This window comes from Pagrus pagrus (assembly GCF_965226575.1).
Source record: "Pagrus pagrus genome assembly, chromosome: 12".
Taxonomy (NCBI): domain Eukaryota; kingdom Metazoa; phylum Chordata; class Actinopteri; order Spariformes; family Sparidae; genus Pagrus; species Pagrus pagrus.
Genome location: NC_140196.1, coordinates 27,983,710 through 28,001,244, shown reverse-complemented (window position 1 = coordinate 28,001,244; position 17,535 = coordinate 27,983,710). Strand labels below are relative to the sequence as shown.

The 17,535-nt window shown below is 39.6% G+C and overlaps 2 protein-coding genes across 2 annotated transcripts in view; both read left to right on the top strand.

Moving 5' to 3' along the window:
* Window positions 1-17,535, top strand: part of LOC311267010 (class I histocompatibility antigen, F10 alpha chain-like) — a 501,763-nt gene that overhangs the window by 286,332 nt on the left and 197,896 nt on the right. The gene's annotated exons all lie outside the window — the stretch shown is intronic.
* LOC311266492 (cadherin-18-like) overlaps window positions 1-17,535 on the top strand; it is a 211,747-nt gene that overhangs the window by 21,912 nt on the left and 172,300 nt on the right. Inside the window, exon 2 of the mRNA XM_084368883.1 lies at window positions 5,113-6,488. Coding sequence (XP_084225009.1) covers window positions 5,580-6,488 — 909 coding nt within the window. The 5' untranslated portion in view covers window positions 5,113-5,579. The remainder of the gene's footprint in view (window positions 1-5,112; window positions 6,489-17,535) is intronic.

Sequence of the window (17,535 nt, the reverse complement as noted above, 5' to 3'; positions counted from 1 at the left end):
GTCACAGCCTCAGCCTTCCTTCAGAGGTCCGCTGTGTATTCCCCTCCAATTAGCATCATAATTAGCAACATTGGATGCTAATCCATGGCTAATTGGTTTTGATAGATCTCTAGAAACCAAAAGAAATTGTAGCGCAGCCTCTGCCCTTGGACTGTAGCAGAAGGGCAGTTAGTTATACTTTATTCTATCTAGCTGTGTTTGATCAACATCCTCAAATAAAGTTCACTGTTTAAAGAACAGAAAAACTCCTAAAGGTTACAACTGATTAAACAGTTTCATTTGATTCCATTTATTTCCCCTTTCAGCTATACATTTAAGAACAGCAGGCTTTGTTAAAAGTGCAAAAGGCTGCTGAAACAGTACAGCCTTATTTTTTTTAACTGTGCCTATAAAAAGTATTCACCACCTTGGATGTTTTCTCCTTTTATTGCTTTTATAAATGGATTATTGTCAATATAATTTGGCTCTTTTGAGAAGAATTTACAAAAAGAACCGCTTTAATGTCAAAGTGAATACAAATTTGGACAAAGTAATGTCAATTAATTAAAAATATATAATGTCGAATAAGTGATTGCGGAAATATTCACTACCCTTTAAAGTGACTAACCTAATTCAACAGAGTTCCAGCGAATTGGTTCTAGTAGTCTCACAATTAGTGAAATGGAGATCATCTGAGTGCAGTGAATGTGTCTCAAGTGACTGTAGTATAAAGACACCTGTGTCTGGAAGTTCCAGTCACTGGTTAATCAGTATTCCTGGCTACAATTACACCATGAAGACAAACTAACAGATGGATTTGCAAATGCACAGTTTCATCTTTGATCTATTCTCTAAACTATAAACTATACTCAATTCTATACTATATTGTAGCCTAATTCCTCTGTAAAGTATTTTGCCTTCATGATCACAGTAACAAGAAGCAACCTGTAGTAGTGGAAGAGTGAGAAGATCATAGAGACAGACTATAGTGTTTCTATATAACTCCTAAAATAGCTCTATGATCATGCAGTGGTGTCATGACTACTCATAGAGTTTTTCTTTGCTCTAGGGTTAGGGTTAAATTGGATTAGGGTTTTGGCAATCCCCAACTGTCCGCAAGTGGTAGTATTGTCCAAAGAAATGCAGCAATGCTTCAGCAGCCAGAGAGGATGCATGGATGTAATCAATGCAAGTTTCAAAATTATTTGAAAATCAGCATTGTAAATGTTCCTTTGTAGATAATCATGTTTGTTACTCAAGGACACGCACAATGTGTCTTGTTGAAAAACAGTGAATAAACATAAACTTTGCTAGTTTACCACAAAACTCCAGGGAACCTTATAATTAAGGAAAGACTAGTATTTTCAAACGTTGTTTCATTTATGGGGAATTCTACTTCCAGCTTTGGCACTGAAAGCTGGCACTAGACAGAAATCCCAAAGAGCCAGTGATGAGGCTCACACTGCGCTCACAGTGTCAAATTACAAAGTTTAACCTCACACATTTTTTTAATATAATAATTTCTCCTCTTTCTCCATGCACAGTAAGTACACGTGGCTCATTCTCTTATTAGAGCCCATTACATCCTTGAAGCTTCAAATTTAACTTCTTGTACAGACGAGGCCGTTTGCCCTCTGAACTGTCAAATTCATTCATGTAATTGCAATAATTCAGCAGTTCTGTGCATTCACAATGGAAATATGTATATAAGCTCAGATAGGATGACAGCCATTAAAGTGAAAAGAGCATAAGACGAAGGAAGTCATATCATCTTTCAGAGATAATGTTTTCACCCAGACAAATAGGAAAGCATGTTTTAATATTTGATGGAGTTCCAAATTATTTATGTGCTTAAATTTAAACTGTTGAATGAACACATTTAACGGATATGGAATATTAGCTGTTTTGGTATCATTACAAGAGACATTACAGCTTTTTAATGTGTAACTTTTATCAAGGACATTGGTTTACTCATTTTAATATATATATATATATATATATATATATATATATATATATATATATATATTTCTAATTCTTTTCTTAAAATCATTTCATTCTAAATCAATCACTGTGATCTCACAAAACGGAGTAAAAGGAGGAAGAAAAGGAGAATGTTTTTAAAAGAGGCTGCCTCAGCCAGGCTGCATCACTGATGAAACATTTATCATCTGCATATTGTTTATGCTTTGCTTGCATCTAGAAGACGAGGCTGGTTGAGTGATTTAGATTAAAGGTAATGCAAAGAAATCCTGTGGGCATCTTACACTGCAGTACATCCAGTCAACAAGGACTGAAAAAAAAGCCAAACAGCAGGCTTTGACGGGAGAATTTGAAGCTTACGTTCGTTGCTGTTGTTCTCAGCTTGCCTGTTCTGCTTGAAGTTTTTTGGTTCACTCACAGCACTCTCATCAGAAGGCATCAGAAATTGAACAATACACCACTGATTCTCAACCTTACTGTAGACCATCTGCTATACCTGCACTTGAAGGATCCATGGTTCCAACAGCAGCAAGCTGCAAGTAGGTTCTGATAAACCAACAGGTTGATTGCCAGTCACTCCCACTCCCTTTTGGTGCACACTTGCATATTGGTTAGGTTTTGGAAAACATTGTGGTTTGGGTTAAAATAACTTTACTTTACTAAAATAACTACTTATGAAACAACATGCCTATGTTACGTAGCTGCAGTTGGTTGACTTTCACATACGGACAGCAGAGTCCTGGGTGAAAGTCCTGTGTTTGTTTGACCCGAGCATCCCTCTCCCTCGCCAGTCCTATGTGGACTTCATCTGACAGTCTTTTAGTGCTGTAATAATTACTATATCCACTAGAGGTTGCCACCTAATAAGAAACATAAATATGGGTCGTAACAAGCTGCTTTCACATTCATCTTATATGTTCGTTTTTCTAATGAGGATGGATAATTCACACACAGCAAAGTCAGTGGACAGTTGGTTTAAAAGTTACCAGAAGTTGAACTTGAGGTCTGGGGAGTTGCTGGACTACAATCTGAAGAGTGCCCACATTGCAAAATTGGTCCGGCCCAATGAAGGGCCACAGAGCATACATGTACCACAAACAGCTATAAATCAAGATCCGTAGGTGGTAGCCAGAACATAGGTGCCCATGACATAGGCCTGGGTTCTGGGCCAGATAAGGTTCAGCTATAGTAAAACAGTTGGCTTAACCCAGGTCTATGTCATGGCCGCCATTGTTCTGGCAACCTGATCTAGACCACCTGTGACCCCAGCCAGTTGGCTGTGTGGTCCTTCACTGGGCCAGACCAACTTTGGTTGAATGCTGTATTTCATAAAGCTCTGATATGCCACATCTGTTCCCTTATCTTTGAGTTCTTCCTCCTATAGTAACAAGAAATGGTCAATTTAGAATCAAAAGCATTTTTTATCTTATTTAGACTAGGGCTGCACGATATTGGAAAAAAACTGACATTGCGATTTTTTTTTTAACCCTGCAATGTATATTGCGATATGAAAAAATACAGGAATTTTCATCAGATGACCTGAATAGCACTTTATGTTATGCTGCACTGCTGCTATCTTAACAATTAACCTGCACAGCTCTTTTTTTTTAATCATACGAGTATGGCTTCTGTCTGTGTTTTAGAGATATTCTTATTTTTATCTTTTATTGCTTGCTTTTATTGCGCTGGGACCTGAGTACATGTTTTGTTCTATCATGTGCAAACGTGAATTGAATGACAATAAACAAACCTCTGAACCTTTTGAGCTCTCCATCTTGAAATAGAACATTCTAGCTTCATAATTAAATTAAGTAACTAACAATGAGCGATAAACAGGTTATTCAACCTTTTATTCAACAACTGAAATCTTTTATAGCAAAACTAAACATCTTTCTTTTTTATCAAAAATGATTAAAAAAAATAATAATAATATGAGCAGCTCTACATCAGATTCCTGAGTGGTCCACAACCCCTTGTTTTGTAAATAGTAGAAAATAAGTAAACAAGCTTTAACAAATTTGTCGTACTGAGCTGTGTGGTACTGACATAAATGGTCAAACAAATTTAGTTATGTTACCTCTCGTTGTGGCAACAGATGCAAGGCACTTTCGACACAGAACACGTGTTTGGTCAATATCATCCTTCTTGTAGCCGAAATAATTCCAGATAACTGACGTTGCTTTTCTTTTTGGCACAAAGTCTTTGTTTTCGGCGATTTTCTCTTGTTTGTTGCTCATTTTTCAATGTTGTTACCAGTGACTCAGAGTCTGCATGCACATTGTGTGTCAGGTACCCTTGAAATTAGATGAGTTCATTTGCGTCCTACATCGCAGGCCCTGCGATGTGACTATTGTGCACACATACATCGCGATGACGATGCTCAAACGATATATCGTGCAGCTTTAATTTAGACCTCCCCTGGATATTAAGATCGGATAAGGACACTGGAAAGATTGGGAATATGCATGATTGTTGACATTTACTTTCTGTTCCCTGTTCTCAAGCAGGCACAGAGAAAGTATTTGACACTGGCTGTCAAGTTGTCATATGCTGGCATTAAACAGTATGGCTGGATTATATCAGTGTCTAGTTTACATAATTCAAAAAAAGGCATCAGAAATTGAACAATACACCACTGATTCTCAAACTTACTGTAGACCATCTGCTACACCTGCACTTTAAGGCATACATAGCCTTTTTGGTTGTTCATGTTATTGTCTGAGCACGTCAGTTGCAAAAATTACAAACTTTGTACAAAAACAACACATAAATTGAGTACACACTGCCATCTGTATAATTTTGAAAAATAAAAATTATTCAGATGAAAAAAAAATAAATTAATGAGTTTAAGATAAATCGAAAATCGTCTTTAATCAGAGCTTGACATTGACACTTGGACTACTTTGACAGTTCTCTACTATGACAGACAAGGTCTTTTAGAGATTGTCTATTTAGAAAACCTTTCTTATTGGTATAGAAGTCTATAAATACTTGATATAAATATCAGACAGGTTTCCAAAGAGGGTGTCCAAGCAGAGTCAGCAATTTTGTACTGTGGCTTTGTTTATTTTGTTCTCTTTAGTTTGTTGGTACTTTAATAGTTTGTTTTTTTTCAACCTTTGATCATGTATTTCATCTTCTCTGTTTCAGGACTTGCAGTGCTTATGACCCAAAAATCAGATGATTCTGCTTTCAACATGACGAATAAGGATTTCTGGCCATAGTGGATATGACGAATGTTTGCTATGGACGTCACTACAAGTGTATGGACTAATTGTACATACTTGCATGTAAATTAATCATCTCAATGGGTCTCAGATGTGGGAACAATGTTGGGAGGACGAACATCGCCACATATTAAGGAACATCTCTCATCAACACAAACATAGTGAACAAGATTATGGAGTTATTTTAAATTTTTCTGAGGGAACTACATGAAATGCTTCCTTGGGCTGCAGCATGTGGACTCTACTGGCTAACCTCCTCTGTGAAAAGGACTGTAAACCTGTGTGTTTGAGTGTGTCTGTGGTTGTGTACGATTGTTTGTGTATGCCCACGGTGGTATGACACATTGGAAGTGAGAGGGGAAGACATTTTCGGACTATCCTTTCTTTACAATGAGAGTTCCAGCTGGCGTGGCTGCAGTTTCCTGTCTGTGTCCCCTGGTGGTCTTCCTATGTGTTGTCTCCCAGAGTTGTTATGGGACCCAGGTCGATCTGAGCCCTAACACTAACCCCAACCCTAACCTATACCCTAATCCCTGGGTCAAGTCACTACCTGAACCAACACCACTCCCAAATTCTAGTCCTCAAAAACGTATGTCTCCACTGAAGCCCAGCCAGAAATTCAGGAACAAGTTTCAGTTAAAGCCAAGGCTTGACACCATGCTCTATCTAACTGACAACCATAGGTTCAACTCAAACTTTCCACTGACAATCTCCCAAGCCACATCAAGCTCAAACACTAGAGTCAAGCTACAGCATTTGTCCAAACAGAGTTCTAATTCAAGGCAAGCGTTGGCATACCAATCAAATTCTAATCAAGAAGCGACAAATACCTCAAACAATTCAAACCATTCTTCAAAAACCAGTCCCAAAATCAATCCAAAAACAAGGATTGGCCCACTGTCGCAGCCCAAGCCAAAGCCACTCTCGAACTCTAAGGTAGTGACCAGGCCTAAGACCAATTCTGAATTGGTCCCCAACACTAAATTACCTTCACAATCCAGTCTTTATCAAAGGTCCAACTCATCTAGTACAATGAACCCCAGCACTTACTACAGTGCCAGCCCAGCTTCACTATCAAATCCTCAATCCTTTTCCAAACTCAGACCTTCTTCACAAACAATTATGAATGCCAAATCCCACTCCAAGATCACCAGCTCAAACTCCAGAACACAGAGGAACCAGACCAAGTTGTCTGACACAGACAATGACTTTCACCATCGACCCAAGAGAGGCTGGATCTGGAACCAGTTCTTTGTTCTGGAGGAACACATCGGACCTGAACCTCAGTACGTTGGAAAGGTAAGCTATGTTTATGGCTTTTCTTATAATGTAGTTTTACTTTGTTGTCACTAACCCCTTTTTGTTTCTTCTGAATGTGTTAAGCAACGTGCATGTACTTCTTGGTGCTTGATAATGTCTTTTATTAGATTTAGTTAATTAATCAATTTATTTATTTATTAATGACATTTTAAATGTTTTCCCGATTATGTCTTGTTGAAATAATTACTCCAAAAAAAAAAAAATGGAGACTCTACTGTTTCTTGTGCCTGTGATCTGCAGTGGTTAGTGCCAGCAGTGCTTAAGATGCTGCAGTGTGTTTGTGCAGTATTTAAAGAATACAGTTGTAGAAAGGACATATATGATAATGTCCTTACATGAAAAATTGTTATCTGATGATTGCATTTTTCGAATTAGTCTGAACACATAAATGTTCTTTGGGCAAGTGCAATGCTTCCTGCTGCAGCACATTTTTGACACTACCACTAGGAGTCACCAAATACAGAAATTCAGGATTCAAGTCAAACATTGAGCAGATTTTTCTCTATCGTTTTTCTGGACACAAAGCCAAATGCAGAGGCAGGGTTGTTAAGGTAAAATGGCAGTGTACTTGGTTCGACAACAGGTAGGCAGTCATTAAAGGCAAATAAATATAATAAGAGGAGAAGGAGCTTCTTCACAGCATCGCGTTGCCTTGGAAATGCGACGGGCAGCAGGGCTCCCTAACCTTTATGCCCTGAGTGAGGTCAGGGCCATCTGGCCGGAGTTTTATGGCCTGCGCCAACTTTGGCCCAATAGGGAGCGGATTAAAGTTTGGGGACGGACTGTACCTCAAAGTACAGTTTGCCAGACCTTTGGGCATTGGCCCAGTTCCTTTGTTCTTGAAAACTCATGCTGGTTTAGGAGTGCCTCGTAGTAAGGCTTCTGGGTTTCCGTACAGGCCTCTCCTTTGTTTGCAATATCTGATGAAGGCCCAACACATTCTTTCCATTTGATACACTGTTATTATGAAAATATTGATTCTAGCTACTTTGATGACATGGGAGATCCATGCAAGACTTGCAAGGCTGTTGCATATGTTGTTTTTCTATGTCACTTTCTTATTATGATTTTTGTTATTGAAAATATGAGGAAAGTTGATCCTGGAATAGTCATGGTTGACCAACTTCTGGCATATCAGTAATTCAAGTAATTCAGTTACTTGCTTACAAAATACATTTTACTCATAGTATTTCATTTACAAATGCTATTGTCAAAGTTAGTTTGTGCCAGGTTTGTGATTGAAAACACAAAATTACATAAAGTGTCTCTGTATTCTACACATATTATTTAATAGCTCTCTGTTTTCTCTGGTTATGTAGCATAACAATTTAAAAAATATCTGTCTTTCTACTAAATATACAGCTCATTTTTATGCAAAGGCCATCTTAAAAATACCACAAAAGTAAAAGTAAGCCTACTCATTAAAGGATAACTACGGTTTTTTACAACCTGGACCTTATTTCTTGCATAAAATATTATCATTTACTCACCCAGATAACTTTGGTGTCATTTGAAGTCGTTCGGACGAAATTAGTTCCAGTGTAGCGCCGGTATATCCATATAATGCGAGTGACGGGGCACTGAAACACAGCCTCTATATAATGCATTATCTGCCACGAAACTAGTTCATTTCACCAATATTTTGCTACGATATGCTAGTGCTATTCCCCTCTGAGTCCGGGCTCGTCTGTTATCAACATCCGGGGTCAAACTAGCAGTAGCAGCTACAGGTAAACAAGCCGGCTGTCGCAGGTGCGCGCTCAGCTCAGAAATGACATCTTCCAGGTCAGAGGTAGTAGGTCAACCTACAGACCCCGGATGTTGATAACAGACAAGCCCTGACTCAGAGGGGAATAGCACGAGCATTTGTCGCAAGTCAGCCTTTGTGGTTGTGTTGGTCACTCTGGCATGAGCAGCACGCCCAAGCTGATCCCACAAGTGTTCAACAGGGTTGAGGTCAGGACTGCTGGCAGGCCATTCCATCCTCTCCACTCCCAAATTCTGGAGGTGGTCTGTGAGAAACCCCACTCTGTGGTGGCGAGTGTTGTCATCTTGGAGGATAGAGTTCGGGGCCCAGACTGTGGAGATATGGGATTGCCGCTGGTTGCAGAATCTCATCTCAATATCTCTCTGCATTGAGATTGCCTCCAATGATGACAAGCCTTGTTTTTCCAGTGAGGGAGATGCTGCCCAACATCATCACACTGCCTACACCAAAAGATGTTACTCTATTGGTGCAGCAATCAGCATAGCGTTCTGTGCGTCCTCTCCACAATTTGACCCTACGGCAGTTGGATCGCTGTGTATGGTTCTTCCAGGTCCAGGGCGTCATTCCGAAGGGCCGCCATTCCGAACGTTCACTTTCATGTTTCGGAATGCTGAATAACCATTTAGCAACCTAAATATAACTAAAAATAAACTTAAAAATAAATTTAGAGAAGAGTTTTAGAGTGAAACCAAATTATTTTCCTTAACTTTTTCAAGCAGCTAACAGTATTTGCAAGATGAGCAAAATGGATGGAGAGGCACACTGATAGCCTGCAGCATTCAAAAAGCCACTCTGAAACAGGAAGTACTGTTTGATTAATAACTGCTTCATTAAGATGGATTTTTCAATAGTCTCGCTATTTAGTATGACATAATCTGAATGGTTATATTTTATTAAACTAACTAAATTATGTAAAATATATTTTACCTAGTACGTTTTTTAAATTCTACACGACTGCAGAACCATTTATGACAGCAGGATTTTGGGGTAGCAGGAACACTTTTGGGTTGGCTCTGGGTTTCAGGGCTCTGACAGGGGTTCTTCTTACTGGGGTACATTGCCATGGTAACTTATGCTGGACACTTTATGTGCTCTGGAGCAGATTACTGTATGTTCTAGATCAACACATATAAAAGCAAAGACACAAACATATAGGTCATAATGAAGTGGTTACACATTCTTCTGATATGGTCATTTCTCCCATGAAGATGGACTGTTCGTCAATACTAAATAAAACAGTGGTCATGAACTTAATGTTCTGTCAGGAACAATGTTAAAAGTTGGCAATGGGATGGCAATCCAACCAGTCAAACAAATCATAATTATGCACGGCAGAGGTCAAACTGTGAGGCACACCACAAAAGGAGATGCAGGGCAGTTAAAGCAGGCACAAAAGAGACACATGTGGTGAGGGGACTGTATGATGTTTAAGGGACAGATGGATGCTGGTGTTCTACAAACAAAGACAAGTTATATCTTGTAGTTGACGCACAGCTTAGGTACTTTAACTGGATTATTGGATTTGACATCAAAAATCACACTCTTTGTCATAAGTGAGTCATACACTTTTTAAGGGTTAAGTTCTCATTAGTATCAAAGTAATTCCGTGATATTTGGCTGTATATTCATGGGTACACCGCAAATAGGAACAGCAAATAGCTCATTAGGGAAGTATGATCAGATACAATACCTTTGTTATGTATTAACAGATGGCAATGGGACAGAACTACACAGTGAATTGCAGGCTGTTAAAGCAAAAAGATGATTTTAAAGAGGCCATAAAGTTCTGTAGAGCTGAGTGGAACTATGTATTTAGGTGATGATTCTTCAGGGGCTCAGTACTATAACTGACCCCTTTGACATCATTTGACTCAGTGTTAACACTAAAAATGCTGTTTTAGAAGCATATGGCCACACATATATTATACTATACTACTGTATAACAAAGCCATCCATTTTTCATGTTGTTGAAAAAAAAAGACGCTTTGCCAAGATTAAATACTGTATGAAATGCAATGATTTAAAGAATCTGACTAAGCCTTTACTTGGCAGTCTCTATATTGGCTGGAATTGACACTGTTCAGTCACTACTGACAAAGTGAAGAGGTTTAACAACAGCTGTAGTCTCTTAACAGCCGTAAACCAGCAACATCACAAACTAAATGGGTCCAACTAAGCAGTGTATTTTTTTTTTTTTTTTCACAAGCAATATCGCCACTTTATAATTTGAGCTAGAAATACGAAGTGAAAAATCTCTATCCCTGTGCACACTGGTTTCAGAGACTCGGTATTAATGTATTACAGTACAGAAATGGTCCAGTAGGCTGCTGTGTAATTAATGGATTCCTTCGTCAATGTTCAACATAAATTTATCTGTGGCTGAACAACACCTGACACAAGGTCCTGCCCCTAATTTACTGCTTCTGTCATAGACATGCTCCAACACTGGGCATTAAATATACTAAACTCAAGAGAAATGTCATTCAAAACCTGTTCCTAAATTTGAGCAAGTGAGTGAACAAACTGTTATTTAAATGTCATAGTAGTACACATTGGCAGGCATTAATATTTCTTGCTCCACTGGATTCAACTGGCTTCTTATTTACCTGTCATCATGACATGTAAATCATGGCTTTGGAGCTCCATTGACCTTTTTTCATTCACCATGTAGGGCTTTTACTCAGAGTTGACTGATTGAACTCGGGTTAGCTGTCCTGGAACCTAAAAATTATAATAACTGTAATTATAACTATAATTATAATTATTATAATAACAGGATTATTCAACTCAGAGTTCAGGGTGAGGCCTTGAGTTTATTGGATCTGCTTGTTGGAAATTAATTGAGAGGAGATGTTTCCTGGAAGTTAAAATCAGCTAGATTTAGTGTTTCAGTCTTGAAGATGTTTCTCCTTCTAGACAAGAAGCTACATCAGTTAGTCAAACACCATCTGTTGTCCTCACCTTGATGTCACATGTCATATCATTGAGGTCACATGTCATGAATCATTCAGAGTTTCTGCCTAACAACAGTCCCTAAGATCAAAATATAAAAAATACATACAGAATATGACATGGCTATTTACAACCAACATTAGTAGAGGTTTGTTATCTTTTTTAGCACAAGGCATCTCTGCTTCCTTCACTCGCTCAGTGCTTTTATAGTCCATTTTCTCCAGTCAAGCTGATTTCTCAAATGTCAGTTTAACAAGAAACCTGTTTGCTGTAGTCAGGATATGCCATCAGAAACACCTGATTTCACAGCTACCACCACCAATTTCACTGACATCACAATAAACTTTTAAAAATGTGTTTTACAAGTCTCACTGGGAAAATTACTGTAGAGCAGGTGAACAAAAGGAGATATAACACAGAGCGATGAATTCTCAGATTTAAAATAACTCAATCCAAATCTGACTTAACTAAAACTATTTCATGTTACTCACGAAGAAGAGCTCCACTATGCAGTTAGAGTCATGTTGCTAAAGTGCCACTTCCCCAATTTTCACTTTCTTAAGTGCCAGATTGTCAGTGAGGACATCCTCCCTTATACCTTCCAGCTGCTACCTGTATTTGTATGATGTTTAATATGTCAACCCCTTTCACACTGTATGTTTGGACCACAAAATACGACACGTCATGTCATACACGTTTTTTTCAAATGGTTACAAATTGGGACATGCACTGTATATTTAGAGAATGATTTGCTCACTGTTTAAAATGTTCACATGTAAAAAAAAAACACCTAACATCGTTATAATGAACGTAAACAACAAACTTGGCTATTGGTAATACTCACTGCTGTCTTGTTAGTTTTGGGAAATTTTGGCTCTTCCCTTCTTGTGGCATTTGCCCGCTTACGGCTATAAGAATAGATCTGCCTCACCTTGTGAAAGACTGCAGTCATGTGCCCTGAGTGCATGGGCAGAGTGCATGCAGGCAGTTAGGTACGTAGGTAGACTGACAAATAGTAAAAATGTGAGGATAAATGACCAGAAATAATAAGTGAGCGGATTTCACAAGAACAAAAAAAAAAGAGGCATTCCGGAGCAGCTGACGGTGCTGACAAGCAATGGTAATCATTCTAGCCCTTGAGGCTAATGTTAGCTAGCATTCAACTGTTGACAGAAACTTAAAATCTCACCTCCAGTTCTCACTGAAGAATATAAAGCCAACTCGTCCATTTAACCTTCTGCTTTTGTTTTTTTCCTCACTGCAACATGTTATTACAGCTAGTTGTTGCACCACGATAACCTCCATTCTGTTTACGTCTGCTTCCCCATGTGATCAGATGAGAGGGACCGCATGTGAGCCCAGCTTCAGTCTGCAGAGTCATGAAGCCATGCCCCTGTTGATGTACAGAACAGTGTTCACTGTTTATTCAAAATGTATTAATATTGAGCTTGTCACGTGTCCAAATTCCACACTGCAATTCCTGTGGTCCTTATCAACAAACTTTCCAAGTGTGAAATAGATCCAATGGATTGTTCTCTAGATATGCAAATAATATACATACAGACAGAGATTTGTTGCTATATGTTTAGATTGTTTAGGTTCCCACCACATTAATATTGAACATGTAAGGACTGAAATAAAATCGGCTTTTTCAAACATGGGGGCATGAAGTTGGTGATCCTTGAGGCAGGCAGAGGATAACACAACCCTCGCAGGAAGTTACATTTAGACTGTCTAGACAGAAGATCAAGCCAGGAGCAGGAGAATTGTCATCATGCTACTGCTAACACCCTTAAGTTTCTGAGTGGAGGCATACACAGTGCCATGGTGAGTGGCCCATGGTTAGCCTGTCCAGTGGCCAGTTGGGATGCATGAATGCAATGAGGCTGATCTAATCTGCTCTGACAGTGACATTGCGTGACATTGACACTGCACTCTTTATGAAGGTGAGGACTTGAGCTGGGACTGAGACCCCGGGGAGTTTCAGTGTGCATGTGTGTCTTTGCGTGTGTGTGTTAGTGTGTGAGGGTTATGTTATGTGGCTGGCTCACTGAAGGTGGAAACAGATGTGCTTTAGGTGCAAAAAAGCACACATGAAGCCAAAGCAGGGTGTACTCAAACACTCATAAACACACGCACACACACACACACACACACACACACACACACACACACACACACACACACGCACACACACAAACACACTCGGAGCTCCCTGGGGCATACTGAGTCATTGTTTTGTAGGGTGCTGTGACAGCTGAGCTACGTTTTTTCTCACTCAGATGAAGCCTTGCTTTCTATTGATTGCTCTGAGCATAACAACAGGGAGGTTGAAGTGCAGGCCTGGCACCCACTTTGAAAATACATGCACGCACACACACGCACACACACACACACACACACACACACACACGTGCACAGAAACTCATATAGTGTGCATCGACATTGAGTGATGGGGAGAGCTATTCTGCTCATAGGATGAGCACAGGTGAGGTAAGGTGAATAAAGAATGGTATAGAAGAGGAGAGAGGGGCAGAGAGGAAAGCCGAGTCAGAAATAGGAAATAGAAATGAGGTTAGGAAAAGAATGGGGGAGCTTTGGAATGAGGATGAAACTACATTCACAATATGGCTGCTAAATATCAACACATCAAATCAACACATGTCCACACTAGTGTTGATTACATGTAATTTTTAATTTTTTGAATATAAAAATGACTAAATGTCCTTTCACCTCTCTAAGTGTAGCAGCTTGGTTACTCTGCTGAGTCTGTTATATTTCTTTATAAAGCTGGCCTCACAAATGAGTTGTTCTTGTCTATTTTTCCGTTTCTCTAGTCAGACAAGTGACTGAGCATTAAATAGCCCCTGAATAAGACCACCTGTGACAAAAGATGAATAGTCAATTTTGCAATGCAGGACAGATAAGTCCAGTTTATTGATAGCGGCTGTATTATGTGATCAGCTCCACAGGTGCTATCTTGAGACTATACTTAAAATTTATAAGCACCATGGCATGTTATAAAACGTTAACTTTTTAATTAAAATATAATTTGATGGGAATTTAATACAATTGAACCGTTACTCATAAATTAAATATATTTGTTTTAATGTATGGGAATTAAATGCAATGTAACATTTAATATATAACTATTACTCATTAATTAAATGTATTGAATTATGAAATGTAAGTATAAAGTAAAGTATAACTTAAGCTGATAAATTACAATCATAACTTCATTCTGTGGACATTTCAATTGGGTGAGCTTTTATTTTAGTGCCTTGCAGTTGCAATTCACTGCCATCAAATTAAAGAAGCATTGGGTTTTAGATTAGAGTGCTGCATCTAACCTGTCAATCAAACACCACATGCATCAATGAAATCTGGGAATTCAGTTATAAATGAAGTTATGATTGCAATAAATCAACTTCAGATGATGCAATGATCACCTCACATTTTACTTGCATTCCCACTCAAGAAGCGGTAAAGATGGTGAAGAAACGTCTGCTACAGGACATCACTCTGTCCAGCAGAACCAACCTCACCCCAGATCACATTTGTGCCTTACCTGACCTCTGTCTGACGACCACCTACTTCCAGTACAGTGAAGGCTTCTAGAGACAGAAGCACAGCTGTGCCATGGGCTCACCGGTGTCCCCAATAGTGGCCAACCTTTACATGGAAGAAGTTGAGAGCCGAGCCTTGATTACCTTCACAGGAACTGCTCCTAGTCACTGGTTCAGGTATGAACTGGGAAAGTGGAAGCCTTCACAGAACATATAAATGCTGTGGACAATAACATCAAGTTCACGTGGTAAAATGTCAGAGGAGACAGTCTGCCCTTCTTTGACTGACAAGTGCACACTGAAGAAGACAGAAGCCTCAACATTGAGGTGTACAGAAAACCTACACACACAGATCAATATTTGCTGTTCGACTCTCATCACCCACTGGAGCACAAGCTGGGGGTCATCAGAACCTTAAACCATCGGGCTGAGACCAGAGGAGAAGGAGAAGGAACAGAAGCACATCAGGGGAACACTTAGAACCTGTGGCTACTCAAACTGGACCTTTGTCAAAACCTCTAAAAGATCCAGAGCAGACAGAGAGGAGGAGACGAGAAAACACAACAACATCGTCATTCCCTATGGAACATCTGAGAAACTCAGAAGGATCTGAATAAACATCATATCCCAGTTCACTTCAAACCTACCAACACACTGAGGCAGAAACTTGTCCATCTTAAGGACAAAACACCCAGGCATAAACAGAGTGATGTAGTTTATGATGTTCAATGCAGCCAGGACTGCACAAATTTGTACATGGTGGAGACAAAACAACCTTTCTCTGTAATTTTTACCTTTTGGCTGAAGAGCCTTCTTTTTAATGGATTCATTATGGCGAACTTACTGCATTATAACTTATTGGTACCCAGGGTTTCCCCTAGAAAACTTGTTAAGCCCGGTGGTAGGGTGGCCCACCAGCGGCCCACCGGTGCCCAAGCGTGTTTTTTTTGTGTCAGGGGCCTGACCCTGACCATTGACTGATGGCAGGGCCCTATAGGTAACAGATTTATTAATGGAGTAGTAGAAGTTAGAAGGAGTGATTCCATAAGGCTTTAAGATCAATGTTGAAAGTTGACTGGAAATTTGAAAATATGATCATTATCATGTGTTATTATAAGACATTTATGTAACACCAGGTCTTACAGATTGTACACTGAAATGCTGTTCAACCAACCACAAAAATAAATAAATAATAAAAATACTATTTAGATAAATAATATCAACTGTCTGCACTAAAAACTAAAAAACAACTGCCTGGTGTCTCCAGAGATTTTTATTTTTTTCCTCAGAGATTTTTACAATCTGGAGTCACGTGAACATGACCGCGTCTTTTTCCGGTCAGTCGTCATGGAAACGTGACAATCACGGATCTACCAAAGATACTCTGTAATCTACTGTTTAGACCAGAGAAAACAAACGTGTGTAAACATGGACCGTACGAGCTGAAAAATGAAGCACTGGGTCATTTTCACATCTGGTGAAAGCAGCTCGGCTCACAGAAGTCCGGAGCTCTGACGCTGCAGGGGACGACGTGCTAACAGCTAACAGCTACTAGCTGCTGATGCAGCTGGCTGAGCCTCTAGAGCCGCGGCTCGGCTCACGTTAACCACTACGAGGTCGGTCAGCTGGTGAAGCAGCGGTCTGATGAGCATGATGTCCGTGACATGTCCCGTTATGCGCGACGAAGTTGTGACGTTGTCAGGTGATGAAAAAGACACCTGATCACGTGTTGATGGAGCGCAACTGATTTTAAAAAAAAGAATACCTATGGGTACCTGTAGCTACATAATCCTACCATTGTCACCGCTTGCATTTTTAAAATCTTTTTAACAGTTCTGTTTTGGTCTGAACCTCCAGTTACTGTGTGTGTTCTCCAAGAAGCAGAAAATTTACTCCTTGGGGGAACTTACATTTCTCACTCCATTGTTATTATACACACTCAGATAGGCCTGAAATACACACATGGGACTCATTACATGCAGTTGTTGTGCAGAGATGTTAGAATCTCTCTCCGGCGACCGGTCCACACTCTGTACCGACTGGTCCATGCTTGACTTAAACTTACCACCCTTCAGTTCCCAAGCTAAATCCCCAGAGACCAAGCTACTGCCACCTCAGAAGGCTAAGCAAAGGAAAAATGTGAGAAACTGTGGAGAGTAAAAGTGGAAAAATAGGATTGGATGGGAGTGTTTGGCAGCTGATGAGAGTTGAGAGAGCAGAAGGGATGAGAGGAAAGGAAGGGAAATGAAAGGCAAAGCAGGAAAAGGAAAGGGGAGAAGGGGTGATGAAATAAGAGGAGATGAAGTGAGGCAATAGGTCAAAGGACAGCAGGGAAAAAGAGATGAAAATGAAAAAAGACTTGAGGAAAGTTGTGTCTAAGGATTCCTTTGAGTTAGTGAATGCAAGACTATTCATATGACTGTGCTTCACTGAAGTACAGCCTCATCATACTTTCACACTCCAACACCTTGTCTCTCTAACTCCAGACTCAGGAGTACCAGCATACCAGTAGCCAAGTGATGAAGCAAAACATATAAAGAGAAATGTGCTAGTTAGATGTGAACCTATATCCCACCTTGTTATTCTCTTTATAACCTCTATGTTCTGTCAATCAAAATTCAGGCTTCTACTCATGCATAATTAATCCCCTGAAGATATTTATTGGAAAAGTCTTCAGTGTGACACGAGCTGCTTGGATTTCTTTAGCAACCAGGTAGCAATGAATCACAGCAGCTTCACA